Here is a 25,452-nt window from a genome sequence, read left to right as displayed (position 1 = left end):
ACATATACACAATATAAATATAAATCCTATGATGGCTAGAGTAAATAATCTTTGGCCTTTGATAATGATTTGGGTTGGATTTATTGGAAAACGAAGCGAGGTGAGCTCCGTGGCACACCCACATCTTTAACAGCCCCTGTAGATGGAGAGCATGCAGTGTTTGCTTGCGTTCCTTAATAGAAAATAATTGTTTTGAATTTTAGAAAGCACCACGTCATCTGCCAGACGAGTCCGGTGTGCAACCCCCTTTAATTTAACCCTCTGCTTACACTTTACCAAAGTTGTGTTGAGAAATATGTTTGAAAGACAAAGACTATTGTGCAACGAGCAGCCCTATTTATATCTGAAAAAATACAGACATATATCGATAATCATCAGGAAAATCTTCCGATTATTGAAACATGAATATATATATATATATATATATATATATATATATATATATATATATATATATATATATATAAAAACACTATAAAAGAACCATAAAAGTAGAATGACTTTGCACTATAATTCAAGTCTTATGAAACTATCTAATAGCTTTCTGTAAGGAACAGACAGAAATCTCATTTGCAGTTGTGTTCAGATTCAAAATGTTTGCACATCATTGACACCAAACACCATTGGTTCTCACTTGTGACGTAAAATAGATTTTTTTTGCAGTATTCAATAATATGTCCTAATAATTATATATTATTAGGACAAAAATTAACCATGGTTGTCCTACAGTAACTATAGTTCAACCATGTTATTTCTAGTAAAACCAGAGTAACCACAAAATTAACCATGGTTATTACAGTCAAGGTTACTATAATATTATTATAATAAAACCATGGTTAATTTTTGTAAGGGTTAAACAGATAGGGTGACAACATTAAGCTGAACATAAAATTATACTTAATATATACAAATAAACCAGATATTTTTATTATTTTATTTTTTTATTATATACTACTGAGTGGAAACATAGTGATAAACAGCAGCGATTCTCTTAATATGTTGCTTCAAAAAGAAGGCAAACTCCCTTTAAGGCTGTGCAGGGCTCAAGTGAATCAGTTATGTGCACTATTTTATTTACATGAACCGTCTGAAAGAACCGACTCACTAAAATGAATCAGAGTTCCCAAATCTTAATATAAGGGAGTTGTTTATTTTAATCGGTTCATGCATGAACTGTACGAAAGAACTTACTCTGAAGTTTTACAGTGCTACATATGAGAGAGAGAGAGGATTGTTTAAGTGAGCATATTTTATTACTCCCTCGGCTCCATTGCTGCGTTCGAAATACAATGTGACAAATTTAGCGTTTTCTAACTCTACAGCCCTACTTGTCGGAAAATGTACAGGTAGCTTGTTACTGGAAAAGCTACACTATTGTAAAAATAGCTGAGCTACTGTCACGTTAGCAGCACTACTTCAGCACTCAGATGGACTACCTTTATGGTGCTTTCAATTATGTTTTTGGTCTGTCTCGGACCTTGACAGCTGTGGTCACTATGAATTGTCATTGTATGGAAAAGAGCTGGATGAAGATTTTTCAGAAATTCTCCTTTTGTGTTCCACAGAAAATCTAACAGCATACATAACAGGGTTTGGAATGACATGTGGGTGAATTAGTAATGAATTTAAGAACAATGTTTCATATTATTTATGTAGAATCTCACCTGCTGGCCTTTGCTCCCTCCAATTTCCAGTAAACAGGGTCAATCTAGGAGCAGACAGTGATTTTACCGCGGTGATCTGAGAGGGCAGTACAGGCCCCAGAAAACCCTCCCAGGTGCTCCGTGTTCCTGTATGTAACAAAGAGAACATGGAAGCACTGTAGGCTTTATTATGCATGAACCACATAGAGAGAGAGAGGAAGAGAGAGGATTATAAAAACTCAATAAAATCATCCAGGAAAATCCAACTTAAACTAGCTTTATGTGGTAGCTAGTTTTATATGGATTCTAGCTAGTCTGACCTGGTCATTTATGGTCATTTGCTGATCCAAGCTGGTCTACATTAAACAGCTGGATTAACAGATGGTGGACCTGGTTTCCATTAGTGACTGTCTGAGCAATCTGTTGACTAGTCAGTCTAAAGGGACCCTCATATCATTTCAAACCCATGTAACTTCCTTCCGTAGAACACAAATGGAGATGATAGGATCGACAGCCTCAGTCACTATTCACTTTGATTGTATGGAAAAAAGATGCAATGAAAGTGAACTGAGCCTTAGACCAAAATACTGCTTTTTGTGTTCCATGGAAGAGAGACAGTCATACTGGTTTGAAACGACACGAGAGTGAATTATTAATTAAATAATTTTCATTTTTGAGGGAACTATTCCTTTAAACTCAAAGTAGACCGATCATCTGTGTTTGTTCGGGTGGGGTTCACATAGGATACGTTTAACCTGGTCTCGCATTTTTAACTCACTTTTAGCGCCACTCAGTTGCCATTTCACCTCAGAAGTTCTGTGATACATGTAATGAATCACATAATGTCATTTTGCAAAGATTTCACCACAGTCACATTATGAGATGAGGCAGTATACATTCTAGCATTCAAAAACAGCTGGTGGGAGCTGTTACATTTAAATGTAAATGTAAAAAAATAAATAAAAATAAAAATAGCTAATCTAGTCGACAATCCCAACCCATCTCTAGTTTCGACCACCATAAACCAAGCTAACCAAAAACAGCTAACACATTTTAAAAGCCAACATGACCACCTTAAGCTGGTATAAGCTGTTTTTCCAGCAGGGATTGCATTAAACCATGTTCTTTCTCCTATCAACTGTGACCAACTGTGAAAAGTAATACTATTACAGAGATACTGCCAAGGACACACTACTGCAAAATACACAAACATTATGCCGTACAAAATCAGTCTGGCTATCTGTTTTCCATGAGGCAATAAGGCCATGTATTCTATTCCCAAATCCCAAACCCCTCATAAACAAATAAGCCTACAGGACGAATATGCGATAGCACTCCCCAGAGTGTTACACAGATGCTTCTCGGTTTTAAGAAATGACAGGCATGGTTTCACAAATTTGGCTTTTATCATTGAGAAGCACAAAATCATTTCATTTTACACTCTAAACATATTAAACTCATCAAAGCTTCAATCAAAAGTTCCTTGCACTAGTTAAACACTGAAAATGTTGGAAGAAGCTTCCAGCTCATTCTCGTCAACCGGGCCATATTTAACCTTTAATTTTCTAACGTCTGTCCAAATTCTACTCGACAGACATGGCATGTTCATAAAGGTTAATTACGTTTGGCTTTAGCTCTGGGCTGGGCATTGCTCAAATCCAGAGGGGCTGACGGACTGTCAGGGTGAATATGTATGTGCCATTTCCACTATAGCGCAGAAAGAAGATGCATTTTGAAGCATTTGTGATATTCTGCTTCCAGAAAAATGGTTAAAGTTATCAAGGTTACAGGCTTGTAAAATACATTTTTCCTTTTTAAAGACAAGTGTCTCTTTTAAGTTATGAAAAATGAAACCAAACCGCTTTAAAATAAATAAATAATATGAATTTTAATTAACAGCTGATAATCACATTCTTTTCATGAGTCAGAATTTTAGAATGCAATCAAAATTCAAATTCTCCCTTTGCAGAAAGAAAATGGTTTTGAAGATACCTCAAATAAACACATAAGGGAGAAATTAACACATTAGAGTCTATTAATAAAGACTGTATTTAAAAATTAATTGCAAAAATAATGACTTTTTCAATATAATCTAATGACAATTGATAATAATTCATATAAGGTGGTGAAATCGTAAAGTATCATCAAAGACTGTTAAGCCCGAGATTGACCACTTGTATTAAAATGAATTGATAAAATGATATTGGAGCCAGAAAAGGAAGTCCTGCCATACAGGTAAAAGAGCCAATCACCTTTTGGATGCAGACATCGCCTGTCAGGTACCTTTGAGAATGTGTTTGCACATTAGCTGGATCAGTCTGAAAAATTACGATTTTTTATTTTTATAGTTTTTTAATTTTTTTTGTGATCTGAGATAAGGAAGATAATATGTAATTTATGATACAATTGCTGCCAGATTTTACTGCTGATTTAAATATGTTATTTGATTGCAATCTTGACCAACCGTTTTGGAGATTTCAGTCTTTCCCATTCAAGTAGATATAGTAGGAGCTGTACTTTTACTTTTAAAATGCTGTTGTACAGGAAGGCGCTAGACATAAAAAAAAAATTAAAAAATCACCTACTGAATTTTTTTTTTTTTTTTTTTTCATGGTACCGTTCAGGGCTTCCATAGTTTTTTTTAATAAAAAAAAAAAAAAAAAAAAAAATGACATCTGGGATGTCATGAGGGTGAGTAAATGATGAGAGAATTTTCATTTTTGGGTGAACTATTCATTTAAGCTGGGATAGCTGAAAGTATTTTATCATAAAAAAAACACCTTTTGTGTTACTCGAGAAACATAAACAGGAAACATGAAGCTCCACCCATAAAGTAAATGGCTAAATTCAGAATTGCATACTACCATACAGGTCTTAGCCCACATCCACACTAATCCTGTTAAAGGTGCTGTAAGTGATTTTCTTTTCTTGAAAAAGGAAAACAAAAAACATTTCTACTCCCTGAAAGATATCACTTAAATAAGTGTCATGAGAAAAAAAAATATATATTGTCCGCAGACCACGGCCTCTGACGCTTTCTGCCTGTCAATGATTTTGTGCATTCTCATAGTGTTGTCGTTGCAGCAACTTATTGAGTCTTAATGCCATATTCTGATTTATAATTTGTCAGTTGAGGATGCTATTACACTGCTGTTGTGTTTGACATCCGTGGAAACATGCTTTGTGTCGGTTTCGATGCTAAAGGTGCGGTGTTCTGGAAAGAGGGACGTGGCTAAATCAATGGCTCAGTCTCGTGGAAGGTAGAACGGCTAAAATCGCTTACAACACCTTTAAGTTTGAATATTTTCTAACGCCATCGTTTTTCAAAGTATGCAGTTATGTAGAGCATTGTCGAAAGTCTCCATTTTCGTGAAGGAAAATGTAGATCAAGTGAGGATTATAGGCGTGAACGCAGCGAAATGTATGCATTTTCAAACGAAAATAGATTAGTATGGACATGCCCTTACTATTTCTACCATTTATAGATAGTATGGTACTGTGTTATGCAATTTCGAATTTCGCCTGTAGTATCTAATGGTTGTTGGACATTATAGAAGTTGACCCCTAGTGCCACTGCATCGACACAACGTCAAGTGAGTGACAGAAGGGGAACGTCTCAGTTACTGTCGTAACCTCCGTTCCCTGATGGAGGGAACGAGACTTTGTGTCCCCCCTGCCACAATGCTGTACTACCCGCTGAAATGGTCGAGACCCTGTCTCGGCTCCTCAGCACAAAACCTGAATGAGTGGTTGCGAGCCAGCTCCTTTTATACCCGTATGTCCGGGGGAGTGGCATGCAAATTCCACTCGCCAATTCTCATTGGCCTTTTCTCAAAGATATGAGGTGTTTGGGGCTCTCAAGAGCGACCCCTAGTGTCGCTATATCGACACAACATCTCGTTTCCTCCATCAGGGAACGGAGATTACGACAGTAACCGAGACGTTTTAGATCTCAAAACATAATCCCCAATGTAATAAAAACATTTATTGAAACCAAGCAGCAAAATGCCTTTGTTCTCTACTTCCGCGACTCCCCTACATCACTAGGAGGCTCATTAATTCATGACTGCCTCTACAGCAATAAAATCAACGCCTACTTTACATCATCACACCCTTGGCCCCTTGGAATTATTTTTGTATAAAACATGCACTAGACAGATATCTTTGACCTTTGTGTTTTTAGCGATGTGATACTGCATATACTGTACCTGTATGAGTCTATTTACCATGCTTTGGACTATGTTTGGACTATGACTATGATTGCTTGTGAACCGGTCATAGTACGATTCAAGTTTTGCAAAGGAACTGTTATTGAAGGATGGGGCAGTTAAAAACACCATTGGACCTGATCGCAAAACCGTAAATAACCAGTTTCATTCATGAATATTTCAAATGTCATGACTGTTTGATTGTGAACAGTTTAATATATTCTGATGCAATGTGTTGGGTGTACATTATGTGTAAACCCTGAAATGTAGTTTTATAATGTTGTGGAGCTTGTTCATTCTCTTCTGATTGAGTTTTGAATATGAATATGGCTGTTTTTGAGGGGCTGCATGATGTAAGCAAATAATAACGAGCATATTTGTTGAAGATTAAAGGAGGCGCTTAGGCCAAAACCAAGAGTTTCAGACAGAGGGCCAGACACAGGATGGAAAATAGAAAAAATAAAGAACATATATTACTAAATTATGACTGATTTGGTGCAAAAAAGAAAAAAAAAAAAAACTTTACAAACATTATTAGTGGACCTCAGGGAAGATAATACAATTATAAAAAAAGAGTATGTCATGACCACTTTAAAGTGAAACATGATTTCGTTTTTGGATTTTTATCTAGTGAAGGTGGCTGAAAATGCCCTCACAAGTTGGTTTTTGTCACGTTTCACTATATTAGGACATTTTAAAAAGATCCTCAAAATCAATGGCGGATTGATAGTTTTGGGCAGTTACAGATCATTAGCACACATCACAATGTCTGGCTTACATTTATTTCACTTAAAGTTGCACTTGTTGTAAGGTTTATCGTTAGCCTTGAGGACATGTCTCTCACATATCTCTCATCAATCTTGAATCAGCTGCTTGTCCTATGCATAGAAACATCAGATCTTTTAATGAGAGTAGGCGTGCATGTCTTTCAGCTAAGTCATTAAATAATGAAAAACCTATGATCAAAAACCAGATAAGTTGATTTAAGCTCCTTAAATGAACAGCGAGAGTGTAGCCTTCACTTAGCTGTTAGCAAGCGTGAAATATGCTCAATTAAAAAGTTGAAGTTAAATTTCACACTTAAATACCCGTGCAATTAAATAATAATAATAATAATAACAAAAAAATATTTTGTGGCTTTTAGTCCATGATTGCTTAAAAGCAACCTTATGCTGGTGTACTTTTAAAACTTGACAAATTAGCCTTTAATAGACATACAACCTGCAACTGAATAGCACGTAGCAAATCATGGTTCACGGCTGTGATGTAACTTATGCTGCCTTCATGTGCTATCGGAATTATCCTACTTCCCACTTCTGAAGTGGTAATTACGAGTACGTCATGTTCACGTGCTATGTTGTCGGAAAGAACAGGAAACATGGATGGTGCCAGGTTAATTCATTCATATTTCTTGAGGAACTTTTATTTTGACACCATAATACATATCACTCAGTTAGCTTGCTGATGATAATGGAGTTTTGGTCAAATACAAGCTATTTTTACAATGTAAAAATGTACAACATGCATAGAATGGTTGCTGATATACATAAATTAATATGACCAAAACGGCAAGCACTAACAATTAGCTGTATTTAGAAAAATTAACAAAACCTGTCATTCAGTACAGAAACTGTACTCTCCTCCACCATGTTGAAAGTTTAGGACTCCTCCCATCTCGGGAACTCGGGTATCAAAATTATCTCAGAGTTTCCCAGTTGTAATTACGACTTGAGGGGTCATTCATGTGCAACTTCTGAGTGGAAAACTTGTATTTAAGATAATTCCGATAGCACGTAAAGGCATCATAAGCTCACACTCCAATAAATGTCCAGCAAACTTGCTCTTTCAATAGGCAATACGTCAACACAGAAAAGAAAATAGCGCCTGTAAAACGTTTGTTTAAAAGCGTGTCTTTAAACACCATTTCCCTACCGCTGCAATGCTTTGTAGATGAAATAGGAAATTTTTTTCTCATAAAGGCTTAGAAGCATCCTGTGTAAACCTGTTTTCAGCCTGAGCTGTGAAAACAAAAACAGGGTCGAGAGTTAGATATTACACTCTGGAAGGTTTAGAGAGTTTGATGTGTTGTGATGTCAGGACTGATGGCACAGAAGGTGAAAGGAGGACATTATCTGTAATCTTTTGTTATAAAGGCACCAGACAGACAGTGAAAGCTTCTGGAATGACCTAAACATGACAAATGGCTGCTAGGGGTGAGGAACAAAGACCTTTAGAGGCAATATGCTCTGTGAATGTTTAAGGTTAAAATGACAGGTCTAGAACAGGGATGGGCAACTTGTGGCGTTGAATTCGGCCAGTTGAACAATATTAGACTGAAGTTGGATTTTAGTACTATAGACCAGCAGATGTTGCTTGTTCTAAACAGTTCATGTTGGCCAAAATAAATGATAAAACAAGAAAAACTGACTACGAAAACTGCGTTTCCCAGTAGAAATGGGAAATAGTTTTACAGAGTTCACAGAGAAACCCATGTGTTTGGGGTGTTTGGAGATTAAATCTGGCATGAAAGATTTAAATTTGAATTACATCACTGCTCACAAAAAGAAGTATGAGAGATACACCAGTGACATCAGAGCTGCTCTCATCGTAGATTTAAAACTCGTTAGAGAAGTAGGAGTGTAGGGGTGGCCTGCTGTTTTTTTTTTTTTTTTTTTTTTGCTGAACTTGGTTGGTGATTTGTTTACATTAGGTAGTGAGGCAAGGCCTCTATATTTTATTCAGAGTGTCTATTTGCACCCCAGTGTAAATATCATCTGCCACACAAGCCAGCTATTTGCACCCCAATAGTCTGGTGGAACCACTGAAATATGCGACAAACACATCAGTAGATGTCACTGCTGTGGCGTAGGCTGTAGAGACGTTGTGTGATTGTGCAGTGCTGTCCTAGCGACCGCGGATCAAACGTAATTTTTGTCCCACTCTTTTTCCCATTCGATTGTTTGTTTCCACTCTTAATATTTCCTTTAATACTACTTAAAATAATAGATACAAATGAATAAAAATATTTGGTTACGGTGAATGTTGAGGAGTACAGAGAAGGGTTTGATTCGGAGGCGGGGTCTGTCGCTCGGCATCGCTTGTGTGTGCATCATTGTATTACTAATATTGTAGTAACCATGTTCTTTGGCAGAAACCATAGTTTTAATGCAATTAACAATGGTGTTGTTAATACAGTAATATGGTGCTAATATAGTAACCATGGTTAATTTTGTGGTTACTGTAAATTAAAAAAAAAAAAAAATACCTTGGTGAAACCATGGTTACAGTAGTAAAACCAAGGTTAAGTTTTTCTAAGATAAGGTTAATGTTATGTTTAGGGGTAGAGGTTAATGTAGTTTGTCTGTGGGACTCTAAATAAACACAATAGACACTCTGCAGTGATGCCCATAGTGTATGTTAATATTTAAATATGGGTGCAAATAGTATTTGACACATTGCTCCAACTCAAAACTTCTTCATAACCCTGTGGACATTTCACCTTGAAACTGCCGCAAAACATGCCATGAACCACATAATTAATTTTGCAAGAATGTAGCCACTATCATGTACTTTTCATGAGGTCAGGCTGCAATACTCTAATAACCATAAATACATAGCACACTCAAATATAGGTAAAATAGTCCATTTTTAATTAGATTGAACTATTGTTAGCACTTTTCTTTGGTTTTGAATGTTAGTTTTAATGTTTGGTTTTGAAGTATATTTCAAATTGACATTTCCGAGCTTGTCACAATTCATTATATGATTGCCTTCTCCACGAAGGATACATGCAATGCTGCCATAGAATTTGGTCAAAAGAAGGTATCTCAGAAAGCAGCATAATCCTGCTTTTTAGAACCAATTTTGGGTCAAGGCGCACTCTGATGACTTAAAATGCTGCCTAAGTAAGCAGCTCTGCAAGGCTTTTGGAACAAAGCCAAAAGTCTTTCAATTTTGTTTGATGAAAAACTAATGTTCCCTTTGGCTGACATTATGGTAAACACCTGATTATTCAGGAGGATATTAATATCCGAGATATGGCATATATTATAGGATAAATAGATGTAAAAAAATACAGCATACGAGTTTCTGAGAGTTAACGATTAAAGAACATAGACTGAATTATTTCTTCTTTTTTTTTCTTCTTTTTTTGCCAAAAATTGCACCCTTTATATCAACTGTCTGAGCCCAAGAGCCTCGGAATTATACTTCTTACAAAAGATACTTTAAAAAATACAATAAGTGTAAGTAATTTGTGCTGTGAAGGACTACCAAAAAAGTAGCATTTAGCATTTCATGCTGAGGGTGTAGTGACATCAGCTTCATGGGAACCTATGCATTAGTTTTGTATAGATTTCATAATATTAGCATGGTCTATTAGCGAACAGACCCCTGACCCCCATAAACATCTTTGTTTTTGATTTGCAATGCACCCATTGTGTATCACACTAATTTGTATCAATTTCAAATTCATGGCATGACCATGTGACCAAGAGAGATCATAAAACAGCATTTAATATTCAGAAGTCAGAGTATAACAATGAGTAAGGGAAATAGCAATTCCAAATGGGCACACATCAAAACAATAATATCAATGCTTTAATATTTGAATACTTTATTATATAATACTTTAATACTGAAATATTTAAAACTTAAATTTCTGAAAAAAGTCATCAAAAGTGAGGAAAAAATTGCCTGAGAAATTCAAAATATGAAAAAAATAAAAATAAATAAATAATAAAAAAATCAGGTTATTAGGTTTCGTGTTTTTAATCTGATAAAAAAAAATTATATTCTACTATTTATACATTTTAGTGTATGGGTAACAGGTAATAAATTCTCAATATATTTTACAGAGGTTAATTTTGTAATGAATTTATTAATAACAAGTTAATAACATTATTATTATTATTATTATTATTTTTATTTTTTTATTTTTTTACTAAAATAAATACATAGATATTTTGGTGAAAAATATGTTCACTGTGTATTTTAAAGATATAGTATTTTTAATTCAGTCATACAATCTATTACTCTAATAATCCAAATCTAATAACTGTTAGATAAAATGCTTCTTTTTCTCAGTGAAGAGGGAACTTTTCTGAGCATGTGCTAAGTGTTATCACGATATCTACTTTATAATTGAATTCATTTTTTAGTGTGTTTTAATTGCACATTTATATTATTTAATTCACACATTACCTATAACAGTCATCCTTTAAATAACCAGAACTGAGTACAGAATGATTTTTCTCAACAGCTACAGTACATTTCCTTGGCATGAAATATGTCACAACTTTGCAATACTACACATTCTTAAACTGTACCTACATCCCAGTATCAAAGAATAGATAACCATTCTGCCTGTAGCGTTTAAAAGTCAAACTCTAGGGAACAATGATGCTGCTTTTATTTACATGAAATGCACAATGGTATCACCTGCTGGGAAATAATTAAAGCTACAGCATCAAAACAATGTGGTGCTTTTAATGTGCATTTGATAATCCATTTGTGAGTCATTTTATTTACAACAAACTCAGAGTCGGTGAGAACTACATGTCTCCTTTCCTTTTCCAACCTCACCCTGCCAAAACTTCCCATATCAAAGAAACAAAGGAGAAAATGTGACCTAGTTGAGTCCCACGGCATGTCAAACGCACATCAGAATCAATGAGTGAAGACGTGTAGTGCATTTGCCAAGAATCAAGAGCGTTTTAACTCCGAAGACTCCTGTTGGCCTTATGAAGCAATCTGTTTTCTATCACCGCAGCTGAACCCAACGATTCCTTTTGTGAAAGCTTCAAGAACTCCCTCTTGTGAAATAAATGGAGTGGCCCAAGGGCGGGAGATGAAGTGAATGTTAAAAGCTGTACTTAAACTCTTCCTTTAATTAATTCTGGGAATAATTATGAAAAGCCCAGTGTGGGTTGGTGTTTAATGCTTAGGAGATTTAAGTTATCTGGGTCTAGGCCCACTTACAAAAAAAAAAAGAAAAAAAAAAGAAAAGAAAACAACTTTATATTTTACAACATCAGCCTATAATCCTTTGATTGGATAATGCGTTTCACTGTGAAGTCGTATTGCATTCATTATTGTTGCCAAAACTAATCCCAGTTATAATATCCATGAAATTGATATGCGATATGAGATACAGCTTCAGAAGGCTTCTTTGCTTTAATGGCTTTTGAGATTTGTGCTCTTGTTTAACTATCCAAAGTTTGAAAGACCCAAAGGCATTGTGGAGATGCAACCTACTGTACTGTGGGGTCCAAAATCTGAAACCACATTGAAAATCAAGGATTTTGTTAATTTAAACCTGGAAATAAAATAAAAAAGATTTAAGATTTTGAAGCAGTTAGCACAAAGAGAACATAAAAAAAAAAAAAAAAAAAATGAAATATAAGAATCTGCACTATTTCTAGGTGCAAAAATGAGACATATAAAGAAAATCTGAAATTCATGTACATTTTTCAACTCAACGTTTTACTCATTGCTATGATGATTATATATTGTGTAGTACATCAGAAGAGAAATCAAAATAGAAGCATTTTTCAATTGTGGTCTCAGACTTTTGGACATTTCAATCTCTGTCGTTGACAGAACAGCTGCTGGTAAAATAGCTGTGGTAAAATATCTTGTTTGTCATGGTGGCCAAAACTAAGGCCCTTTTCACCCTTTTAGGCTGTCATAGGATGATGGTCTACTCCAAAAGTTCAAAGATTAATTTCTGTTTGTAATATTGCCCTGTCACATATAAATGACAACACAATTTCACATCTTCGGTATTGTGGCACTTAGAAACACCGTGGCGTGCCGTATGTGTTCAATATCTTTCCATTTAATTTTCCTAACAAGTGGCACTTTAATCAATCTCATTTCTATATTTGGGGAAATTGAAATACTGTTCCATACAATCACAAAATTGCAGGTATATTCTTCTTGTAACACACTTGTCTGTATGTCCGTCCATCCGTCCATCCATCCATAGTTTTTTCATTCTATCATTCTATCGTTCTATCTATCTGTCTGTCTGTTTGTCTATCCATCTATCCATTGTTGCATTGTTCCATCCATCCATCCATCCATCCAGCCATATTCTATCTATCTATCTATCTATCTATCTATCTATCTATCTGTCTGTCTGTCTGTCTGTCTCTATATATCTATCTATCTGTCGTTCTGTCATTCAATCTGTCTGTCTGTCTATCTGTCTGTCTGTCATTCTGTAATTGTATCATTCTGTCTGTCTCTTTGTCTGTCTATCCATTGTTCTGTCTGTCTGTATCTATATATCTATCTATCTGTCGTTCTGTCATTCTATCTGTCTATCTGTCTGTCTGTTTATCTGTCTATCCATTGTTCTGTAGGTCTGTCTGTTTGTCTGTATGTCTGTCCATATTCTTTTTCTTTCTTTCTTTCTTTCTTTCTATCTATTGTTCATTCTATCATTCTATCTTTCTGTGTAGTCTTAAAGCAATTGCCACTGGTACACACACAAGCGTTGTAGAGTTGTGCCCTCTGAAAATCTGCCAATCTGTGTTCTTGAAGGATGTCATGCCTCAGCAGTGCCTTGTGGGAGACCAATCAGGCCTGTCGTGCAAGGGTTGCCAGCCCTGGCCTTACTAATCCCCTGAACAGATCAGTTTAAAGAGCAGGTAAGCAAAAGGCTTCAGACGCGTGACATTAGAAATGAACAGATCAGCAGGATCGTAGACTTCAACAGAGCTGGAGAAAGTGAGGAACTTATGCATAACAGAATTCAGTCAGTGTACTAGGGCTGAGCGATATACCTAAAAAAAGAATATCTTAATTATAATTATATATATAATATATATAATATATATATATATATATAGAAATCAGAGGAACAATCATTTCAACCAAGCCATTGTAGCCAGTTAAGCCGCTTTTCCACCATCCGACCGAATGGTTCTCATTGTGAAACCGTCCCAACTGGCCCGGATCATCACAGCATGGCACAGTTTCACAATGAGAACCGTTCGGTCAGATGGTGGAAAAGCGGTTTCTTTTTCCACTGTGGTGCTGGAATATACCTAACAAATATGTCAGCAGTGATGGGCAGAAGCTTCACTACAAATAGCGAAGCTATTAGCTTAACTACATTTCTGAGTAGAAAGGTGGTAGCTTCGCTAGTTTTTTAATCAAGTAGCTTTTCATTAGCGAAGTTATATTTTTTATTAGGTAGCGCTTTTGACAAAAGCTACACCGCTACATCATACATCACACTGGTATTTACCGTAGGTAGTTTTGAATCAGCACTAAAGATGTCCGACTCGCAAATGAATCGCTCATTTGAGTCGGTTCTTTACAATAAATTGGTCACACATTACAGCAAAGCTGTCTGAATCGGTTCGCGATTAGGTCTGAATGACTCAGAAAGCTCACACGTGTGCTGCTGAATCATTTGGTGCGCGCTTTCACTTGCCAACACGCTCGCAGAATATTTTAAAATACCAAAAATAAAGATAACGCTGGTAGCAGTGCATCTACAATCAATGGAAACCAAACCTGAAAATGCATCCTATCGTTTGCCATTGATAAAGAAGGTCTTTATCAAATTTACAGCTTGAATGTCACTGCAGGTAAAGATTTTACCACCAGAAAAGACTATCAAAACACTTAGTAGCCCACACTAAAGTGTATCAAAAAAGTACCATGGCATTACCATGTGTTTTGGACATGTACCATTACCTGGGAGCACCATGTTAATACAGTGGTATACGAATAAGGTAGTCATTCATTGAAGTACCGTAGTAGTACCATAGTATTCTTTGAAGTACTTTGAAGCACTATTTAAGACAGAATAGTACATAAATATGGTAATTGTATCTCAAAGTACCATGGTATTACCATCTGATACCACCAGAAATCACATTGTTATTGCCCAGATGTGCTTAAACACAAAAGGAATTTGGCCTGTGATCAGAAGCTTCAGAAATACAACTGCTAGCCACAGAATTACAGGATACGATGAATAGTATATGTAGAGTTTTTATACAGGAGCGTGCAAAGGAAATTATGTTCAAATGTGTATGGGTTTGAAGAGGTGGTAGTATAAATGTGAAAAATAAAATGTAAAAATAGTGATTTTTCATATTGATCACATGGGTTTGCACAGGTAGCATGCATAAATATGAATTGACATGTTTTTTACATGCATATTATTTGCACCATATTGCATACCTGAAACTGTACTGTATTGCACTATACTTCACTATGCTGTACCATGGCTTTGATAAACATTATGTGAATACATATTTTAGATGCTTTGTCTATGACAGTATGCTCTGTAGCTTAAAGCTACTTTTGGTGTGAATCTTGTAGTGTAACTTGCTACTTTCTCTGAAGTGTAGCTTTTAGCTTAGCTTAAGTAATTTTTCTGTTGAGTAGTTGGTAGAATTAGCTAAATTTTTTGAGTAGCTTGCCCAACACTGTTTGTCAGTTGCCGACTCCGTGAGAGGTAAACTTTGGAGAGAGTGTGCTATAGGGGATGATCGCATATTCCAGTTTTTAGGACTGCTTTTTCCCCTTGGTCTTAAAAACTGCTAAAGCGCAGGAAAAACAAGCCAAGAAAGGTTTGTAACCATGCCGAGCTGAACTGTGCTCAAGTTAAAATGCTACTGGAACTATTCCTCACCGTACTAAAAACCGTTCTGTCCAATGGTGGAAAAGGGGCTTTAGATTCCAAATGTTTAGTGCAAGAAATAAAATACAGCACAAATATAGTTAAAAATAATTATTCAGACTGTTTATCTCGAAATGATCATAAAGTATATTTAATCATTGATACAGAAACCATAATTAATAACTAAAACACAACAACTAAATAAATAAATCCATAGTAAACAAAAAAGCTACTGATGTATTTTTAGTAAAACTTTAAAATACATGCAAAATGCCATACAGGGACAATTGTGAGTGTCAAAAAGTTTAATTGTTGAGTTTTGAAATGAACAAATTAAACTGATTTGTAAAAATGAATACATTTCTAACACGTTTTGAGCTTCTCACAACCTTTCTGATACTGAGACACTATTAAAACATCTCTGTCTTTACACTCTCATACCAGCAAGTAGCTAGACAATGAGGGATTGATAAATTAGTATAATAACACAGAAACGAAAAAAAAAAAAAATCAATAAAAGCACCTTAATCATCACAATATTCAGTGTTGTTTAATTTTATATCACTAGCTAAATTAACGAGAATAAATGCTGAATATATTGCCTAGCCTAAGTTTGAATTTCTAATGCAAAAATTCTCTCTTTTTTTTTTTTTTTACAGTAAAGCTCAGACATTATACAACAAAACTGTAAGCTTTTATTAAGATGAGGCAGTATTTCTATTTGGGTCTATTAAAATTCAGTCAAAATCAGCTGATTATCTGTTGAGTCTTGTTCGTTTGAAACTTATTCATGGTATCATCATTGCATTGTTCAGAAAGATGGATGACATCTGGGTAAAGATCAAACAAAGATGCACAAAAAACTACACGGAAGCCTTCAACCATATGGACAGGTACATGAAATTCATATGGGAAGATACAAAAGAACAAATTGGCTTATAGTTTATATAAAAGATGACAGTCTACTCTGGACATCATAGTCTACAGAAAACACCATTCAGTACCTTCTGTTTAAGTCTTCCTTCATATCCCCCACTAGAACACAAACTTTTCCTTTGGGCCAATAATGGGCAGACCAGCTTAAATTAGGGAGACAAGGAAGCTTTAAAGAACACTTTAAAAATCTGTAGCTACTCAAACTAGGCCTTGGTTAGAACAGACAATATATCTGGCAGGAGTGTCAAACCAATGAGTTAAAATGTGAAGCACAAAAGTTGCTTTTTTGAGGACAACACTATACACATTTTTTGGAATAGAGAACACAGCTGGTTTGATGGAAAGTGTAAATGAAGCTATCAACGGCAACCTTAGAGCAACCTTCTCAAAACACTATCTCTCTGCAGCAGTTTCATTTCACAATTCATGCAGCTGGGTATTTGACTCCCACAACGATCTCCAGTCTTCTTTGTTTGTAAAGAGGTTTAACTTCTGGGAAATCCCAGAACAATGAGTTTAACCAGACATCTGAAACGAGGCATTGCATGTAATCCCTGATTGTTTCCTAATTTGTTGTGTAGTGAGAGGCAAACAGGTACAATTGAAACACAGATGGAGCATGTTAACTCAAATTGTTCAGTACTTGTTGGTGTTTGGTAGGGCTACAACTACTCATTGTAACTAGTCAACTAATTGTCCATAAATGTCCTCTAGTCAGTGGGTCAATGTTATATATTTAAATCAGGGCATGCTTCTCCATGCTAGTCCAAACTGGTTTATGTTGGTTAGTGCTGGTTTGTTGTTGGTCTAGCTGGTGGACCGGCATAGCCATGTAGTTCTCCAGTATAAATTATTTCTTATTGCAAGCTGCAGACAACGTCCTTTATTTGATATGGCCGTTTGCTTTTGTCTTCATTATGTTTGCTTTACTAATGTATTTGGATTTAATTTGAGTTCTAGATAACAGCATGTGGAATGTACTCTTGTCCCTTGAAGATACTAGGTCAAAAGAGATTAAAAGAGTGAAATAAGTCAATTATATTAAATATCAGCAATATGTGAAGAACATCAAATTTTTTTAAAGGTCACTTTGAATCTTTAGACAGAGGTGTTCAATCTTGCAGCTGGAGAGTTATGTTTTTCACAAGTTTGCACAAGCATTTTTGAGTGAACTTGGCTATATCAATACCTCAATATTTGCTTCAGTGCAGTATATGGAGGTTGGAAGGCATCAAATCATGTCTGAATTCAAAGTTTGCGTAACTTCCTGTCATCTATGATGTCTTTGTTTGGTCAGTTTTTGAAAGCAAAAAATCCTTCACTTCCTGTGATATCCTACAGTCTTGTGCATGCAGATTGGAGGTTGGTGGAAAGAATAAAAGTGCCGTCTGATGAAATAAATTAATTTATAAACGTCCATTTTTTTCAACTGATGATTCCATTTAGATAAATAAGCACTGTAGTCATTAAATAGGGGAGACTGGGGCTAGTTGTCACATGGGGAAGTTGTCAAAAGGGCTACATGTAAATCTCAGTAACAATAAGATTTTGAGTTAAAAGTCTAATTGGACAAATGTTCATTTTCTCTAAAATAGGTTTTTATGTTGGTTTTCAACAACTAGGTCAAAACCTTATAGATCAGAATAATCTTTGTGCCCTCCAAAATAAATGTTCACTTTTATCATATTTTTGTTATAGCTCCTGGGTAAACATGCGAACATAATAAAACACACTGGAATACATCAAGACAAGGGTCAACTATATTGTGAATGTTTTTTGTTTGTTTGTTTGTTTTTTTTTTTTTTTTTGTCATTTTCTTTTTCTTTTTTTTTTTTTACACAATTTTAACATTTAAAATTGTTCTTAGGACAAATTTATTTTTCATGAAAGTCATGCTGTCACATGTTTTTAAATGTCATAAATGTATACAATTTATTAATTAAAATATTTGTTGACCCAAACAATGTTTTGATATATTTTTTTGATGTTACATTTTCCATTTTTGCTGTATAATGAGTAATTTTTTTAATCATAAGTATTGTACTGTTGGTTTCATGGTTGTGACAGTGGGAACACATTGCATGTCACATCCCAATGTTCCCATGAAACCTACGCCACTGGTTTAGTGGCAGGTTCCATTGTGACAACTTGCCCCATGTGACAAGATGCCTGTTATTGGGGCATGTTGTCACAAAAGGTCAACGTGTGTTAAGTTAACTGTATCTTTTTTTTTTTTTTTTTTTTTTTTCGGGGCAGTAACAGTGAAAATTGTCTGTGGCTTTTTTTTTTTTTTTAAGACTTTAAAAAATGTACATTCAAGAATAAAAATATTCACTGGAGTAAGAAGTGTGACAACAAGCCCCGGTCTCCCACATTTGCTTGGTTATGTCTAAACATTCCTAAAGATCACAGTTTGTTTTAGATCATTAGACATGATGCTATGGTACTTTGGGAGGCGGTCTGAAGCCAGTGTCCTTTAAAATGTGCCTTCAAACTGACAAGTTGGAACTCAGACTGAAGCTAAAACTTTTCAAGAAGGTTAAGATATCAGCACAAGTTTAAGAGAACAGAGGCAACAATGTTTAAAACAAATTTAATGTAATATTAATCTCTTTTTTTCTCATGTGAGCGAGAGAAAAAAAAATGTCATTCATCTTCAAAATAACTTCTAAAATAATGCCTCCATAATGAATACGCAACTTTTAGTGCGTATGACTTGAGAGTACAAAACAATAAAGGCGACTACAACTTTAAACACGTCACTCTGTTCTGTTTACCAGCAGTGAACTGGATGACTTGAGATACTGTGGGGTAGTTCACGATTCTACAAAGGATTTAAGAGTGCTTTGCTGAAAATTTCACAAGCGTAAGTCATTCAGCGATAGACACAGAGGAACACACTACTGAGTTAGTACTGACGTTGTTGCCTATTGATCCTAAACACATTTTCCACTCAAATTAAGTACGAACAAAGACTGAGACAGAGATACTGAATGTCTAGAGTACGGTTCTCAGAGATGACTGGAAAATGTTATCAAACAGACCGTGATCAGGACACTTTAATGATGCAACACTTTGTAAGGTTGACATGTCGAAAAAACAAACATTTTCCTTTCATGCGTACAAACGTTGTACTGTCAATGTGCAAGATACTGGCAATTGCCATGTAACCTTTTTTTTTTTAAATCTGTTCTAGCGAATGTATCCAGATCTAAAAAGTCATGCATACATGCTGCATTAACGCATTGACAGGTCATTATCAAAAATGTAAAATAAAACAAATAAATTTAAAAAAAACTTAAAACTCCTCAAAATTGCATATTAAATGTTGTTTCTTTCCTGTGTTGACATATTTCCTACTGACGGTACATATTGAAGAGCTCATCCCATTTTTTTAAAATCGCTAATATCTTTTAGTTTACATCACAGATATTAACCATGATTTGCTATTTGCTATTGCTAGTCGATTTTTAATTAGACAATGTTTTAGCGATAATTTTTGGTATTGAACGAAATACACTGGCGGCCAAAAGTTTGGAATAATGTACAGATTTTGCTCTTATGGAAAGAAACTGGTACTTTTATTCACCAAAGTGGCAACTGATCACAATGTATAGTCAGGACATTAATAATGTGAAAAAGTACTATTACAATTTGAAAAAAAAAATGTTAAATGTTAAACTACTTCAAAAGAGTTTTCATCAAAAAATCCACCACGTGCAGCAATGACAGCTTCGCAGATCATACTCAGGTGACATTTCACCCCACGATTCCTGTAGCACTTGCCATTGATGTGGCTGTCTTGTCGGGCACTTCTCACGCACCTTACAGTCTAGCTGATCCAACAAAAGCTCAATGGGGTTAAGATCCATAACACTCTTTTCCAATTATCTGTTGTCCAATGTCTGTGTTTCTTTGCCCACTCAAACCTTTTCTTTTTGTTTTCTGTTTCCAAAGTGGCTTTTTCTTTGCAATTCTTTCCATAAGGCCTACACCCCTGAGTCTTCTCTTTACTGTTGTACATGAAACTGGTGTTGTGCGGGTAGAATTCAATGAAGCTGTCAGCTGAGGACATGTGAGGTGTCTATTTCTCAAACTAGAGACTCTGATGTACTTATCCTCTTGTTTAGTTGTACATCTGGCCTTCCACATCTCTTTCTGTCCTTGTTAGAGCCAGTTGTCCTTTGTCTTTGAAGACTGTAGTGTACACCATTGTATGAAATAGCCTTCATTCCTCAAAACAATGATTGACTGATGAGTTTCTAGAGGAAGCTGTTTCTTTTTTGCCATTTTTGACCTAATATTGACCTTAAGACATGCCAGTATTGCAACTCAAAAACAAACACAAAGACAATGTTAAGCTTCATTTAATGAACTAAATAGCTTTCAACTGTGTTTGATATAATGGAAAGTGATTTTCTAGTACCAAATTAGCAATTTAGCATGATTACTCAAGGATAAGGTGTTGGAGTGATGGATGCTGGAAATGGGGCCTGTCTAGATTTGATCAAAAATTACTTTTTTCAAATAGTGATGGTGCTGTTTTTTACATCAGTAATGTCCTGACTATACTTTGTGATCAGCCGAATGCCACTTTGGTGAATTAAAGTACCAATTTCCTTCTGAAACAGCAGAATCTGTACATTATTCCAAACTATTGGCCACCAGTGTGTATTTATAATTGTTCAGTATTGTATATTTATACTACCTGATCTCATAAAATCACATTACAATACCTACATTTTTGCTAAATTTTTTGTACATGGCTCATTGTACGTATTGCGGAAGTTTCCTGAAGAAGGCGGTACAACAACAGCTTTTAGGTCCTTTTACACAAAACTATTAAAACTGTTTATTATCAGCAGATTATAATGCCCTGTTATTCACGCAATGCTTTCTTATAACATCAGATAACTTTTACTACAGGGCATGACTTGTGAGGGTAAACATTATCTTTTTTTCTTTCTTTTTTTTGGGGGGGGGGGGGGGGGTGGTTAACGGCAGCATGCAGACTTACTGTAATAGTGCTTTACTGCCACCTACCACTCTCCTGGACCAAAGACACTATACCTACTCATCCTATTTCCTTGTAAGTGTAAACATTTTACCAGATCTGTCAAGCCAGTCAGCTCACATGGTGTAAGCTTTGATGTGTAATCAGGGTAGACAATCAACTTGAATAGTCTCTCTTTGTCTAAAATAAAAATTTGCTCAGTTTGCATGTAAGCAGGTTTCACTGTAGCACACTGTGAGAACCTCTCACTCTGAAACCCTCCACCTCCCCAGATTCACAGGTCTAGATCTGATACATGGGGACTGCATTTATGTCTAATTGTGTAGCAGGATGTCATACATGATTGATGCAGCATGTCTTCTGTTTTTCTAATTGTGCCGCAGCATGTCCACATGCTTAACTCAGTATGTCTCTGTATGTTCTAGGTTTAGCAAGTCTCCGTACTTGCTCTGCAGCAGCAGAGGTCTAGTCAGCCAAGACCAATATCCAATCAATATGTCATACCCATGTTAACATGCTACATCTTTCAGAGAGTTTTCATGACTGAACTACATTTATAACCTTGTTCGCGCACAATCAAATCGCACAGTAGCTCAAATGATGGAGCGTTGCATTTGTGATGCAAAGGACAATGTTACGAGTCCTGAAGTGCATGCGAGTCGACATGTGAGACAAAAGTGGCACAGAAGCACCTCAAAATTATGTTATTGCTTCAGCATTGTGTTTTTTTCAGATCTCAGATTTGCTTTTTATGACATTATCTGTTAGCTTTTAGTTTAAGGTTCAGGGTAGAGAGGTAGGTTTTGTTGATTTAAAATTTGTTAGGTCATTAACCTTCCAAAATAATCAGATAATGTTACAGAAATTTAGGAAGACTATATGTTTGGCATATTTCTAATTCGCCCACCCTGAATATTTGTCCTTTTCACACTAAACTCACTGATCCACAACAACAGTACCAGTGTATGTGATCCATCCAGATCTGTCCTGTTTTCTCAAACCTTTCCTTGTTTGCTGGAAGCACAATCCATCCAACATTAGCCTCCCTGAATCCCTTAAAGTCTCCCTCTGCTCCATTTGTCAGACTGTCAGATCCATAAACATGCAAAAACTCTAATATGTTCATTAATTTCCTCCTGTGGCGGCTTTCTGCTGGAATGCTGATATGGGCCCTAAAACTGTTGCTTTAATTTGAAGGAAAACAACAATTTGAACCAAACTCCCATGGAGGAGGCATTCTGATGATTTTTTTTGTAATTATGATGCAGTAATGGCCCCAAGAGACAAACAACAATTATTCAACAGAGTGTGAAGACTGTTGTGGTATAATTGAACAACAATAAAACTTTTTAAAGGGTGTTTTTGTCATGATGTCAGGGTTTTGAAGGAAAAGTTGAAGTTCACCCTAAGTGAAAATTCTGTCAATATTTATTTACTCTCATGTCTTTCCAAACCCGAATGCTGCTATTTTGTTTAGTGGAACACAAAAGGAGATATATATATATATATATATATATATATATATATATATAACTCTTTTTCATACAATTACAGTTCATAGTGATGTAAAGCTCCAAGTAGGAACAAAAAACATCATAAAATAAGTATGACACGTGCACTTTATTCCAAGTATTCTCAAGTCATACAATAGTTTTGTGTGAGGAATTGACTGACTTGACAGACTGAAAATCTTCTCCTTTGTCATAGCTCTCAAATTAAATTAAAAATTTCTGAATTTCTGTGTTTCCTTACACAAAGCATTGAGGTCGTATGCTACTTTTATGATATTTTAATAGGCTTTTTTAGAGCTTGACAGCAGTCATTGTATGGAAATGAGCTGCAAAACATTTATTGTTATTTTTTATTTCTTCTTTTGTGTTTCATTGAAAAAGTAACAGCATATGGGTTTGGGTGAACATGAGGTTGAGTAAATAATGACAGAATTATCTTTTTTTGGTGAACTATTACTTACATTTGTTCCCATGTTGTAAGCCTTTGTGATGTGTAGGACATCACAGTCACCATCTGTGGCTACCTGACATACATACTGAAAGATTTCTGAAGGTGACCAGGTGAACATTTCTCTAAAGGCCTAATTTAAATATCTGAAGGCTTACTTACTTTGTATCAGCATCAGCGCTCAGCCTGCTTGGAGTTTATATTGACATGCCTGACATTTACACATGAACCCACAATGACACATCAAGAAAGAAAAAGCAAGTTTAAGTGCAAAATACAAAGGGGGCTTACATGTATAAAAGACAGAAAAAAAAAAAAAGACTGTAAAATTATTTCTTGTTATGTGATTTGGATAAAATATCATTTTAATATTGGTCTTCAAGTGTCCTCTAAGTGTTTTTTTCTTTTCTTTTTTTTCTTCTGTCTTTTATGACATGTAAGCCCTCTCTGTATTTTGCACTTAAACTTGCTTTTTCTTTCTTAATGTGTCTGTGTGGGTTCATGTGTAAATGTCAGGCATGTCAATATAAACTCCAAGCAGGCTGAGTGCTGAGGCTGATACAAAGTAATTAGACCTTCAGAGATGTCAATTAGGCCTTTAGAGAAATCAAGACTTTCGGCTGAGTCTTTTGTTGAAACAGGCTGGTATAAAGCATCTTAAGAAATCTTTCAGCATGTGTGTCAGGTAGCTACAAATGGTGACTGTGATATCCTACACATCAGAAAGGCTTTACAACATGGGAACAAATGTAAAGTAGTAGTTCACCAAAAAAAAATCTGTCATTATTTACTCAACCTCATGTTGTTCCAAACCCATATGCTGTTACTTTTTCAGTGGAACACAAAATAAGACATTTTCCATACAATGACTACTGTCAAGCTCTAAAAAACAAAGAACAACAACAACAAATAAACTATTAAAGTATCATAAAAGTAGTCCATAAAGATATATATATATATATATATATATATATATATATATATATATATATATATATATATATATATATATATATTTATATATTATACAGACGCCAAAGTACTAAAGTTCAGCATGACATATCGTTACACAGCTTTGTCTGACCATTTAACTTATATTTATTTTATACCTTTTTGCACAGACAGAAATTCTGATCACAAACTATATACATTTTCTTCTATTTTTCTTTGTTTTCCATACAACTGTTTGCGAAGACTGCCATGGCATTATTTTTATTCATTTATTTCCATGCCGGTCTATTATTGTGGTTTAATCTATTTTAGAAAACAGGCCCCTAAACAGCATGTCAAATCAAAGCGAATTGTGGCTCTTCCTAAGTGTGCAGTTTTTATCCAGAATAAGCAGCAATGTGGACGTTTGACTTGCGGTCAACTCACGTGTTCAGTGGGCCTCATACCCTCTGCAATGTATTTGCAATGCTCTATCAGTTGAGTTAACGTGCAATTTGATCACACTTGGACAAGCTTGTAAATGTACTTGATTATGTAATGCAAAGTTAAGAATATATCGCCTTACAAGTCATGCGCTATAGTAAAAGAGTTTAGATGTCATAAGATAGCATTTTGTGAGGAACATAGCGACAAGTGTTTATGAACTGATAATTGTTAACAACTGACAGTCGTTTCACTGAAAAGTCACTGATGTTGTTGCGTCTCTAGTGGTCATTTAACCAGGAAACTGCCACAATACGTACAGTACAATGAACCACGTAAAAATAATTTTGCAAAAATGTAGGTATGGTAATGTGTTTCTGTGAGACCAGGTTAGGACAAGACTTTATGCTGCTTATCAAAGTCTGGCTAAGCAAGACTACTAGCTGAGTGCTTTCAGAATACAGATCAGTGAAGCCTATAAATACAGCCTCTCATGAAAGTAAACTTTACATGGGAGTGTGATGTTTGTGGTGACAGGCACTATTGGCTGTAATGTAGAATAATTTATGCGTCAAGCACGTTGTACACATTGTGATTTTCTCTCAAACAGTGTGGGTGTATTTTGATTTTCTAACTTAGAAACAATTATACTCATAATAGTATAAAAACCCC

The 25,452-nt window shown here is 35.4% G+C and overlaps 1 protein-coding gene across 1 annotated transcript in view; it reads right to left on the bottom strand.

The window, feature by feature from the left end:
- Positions 1-25,452, bottom strand: part of LOC127423643 (transcription elongation regulator 1-like protein) — a 130,925-nt gene that overhangs the window by 30,554 nt on the left and 74,919 nt on the right. The window contains exon 6 of the mRNA XM_051668145.1: positions 1,665-1,790. Coding sequence (XP_051524105.1) covers positions 1,665-1,790 — 126 coding nt within the window. The remainder of the gene's footprint in view (positions 1-1,664; positions 1,791-25,452) is intronic.

This window comes from Myxocyprinus asiaticus, chromosome 32 (assembly GCF_019703515.2).
Source record: "Myxocyprinus asiaticus isolate MX2 ecotype Aquarium Trade chromosome 32, UBuf_Myxa_2, whole genome shotgun sequence".
NCBI lineage: Eukaryota > Metazoa > Chordata > Actinopteri > Cypriniformes > Catostomidae > Myxocyprinus > Myxocyprinus asiaticus.
This window is presented reverse-complemented; position numbering and strand designations above follow the sequence as displayed.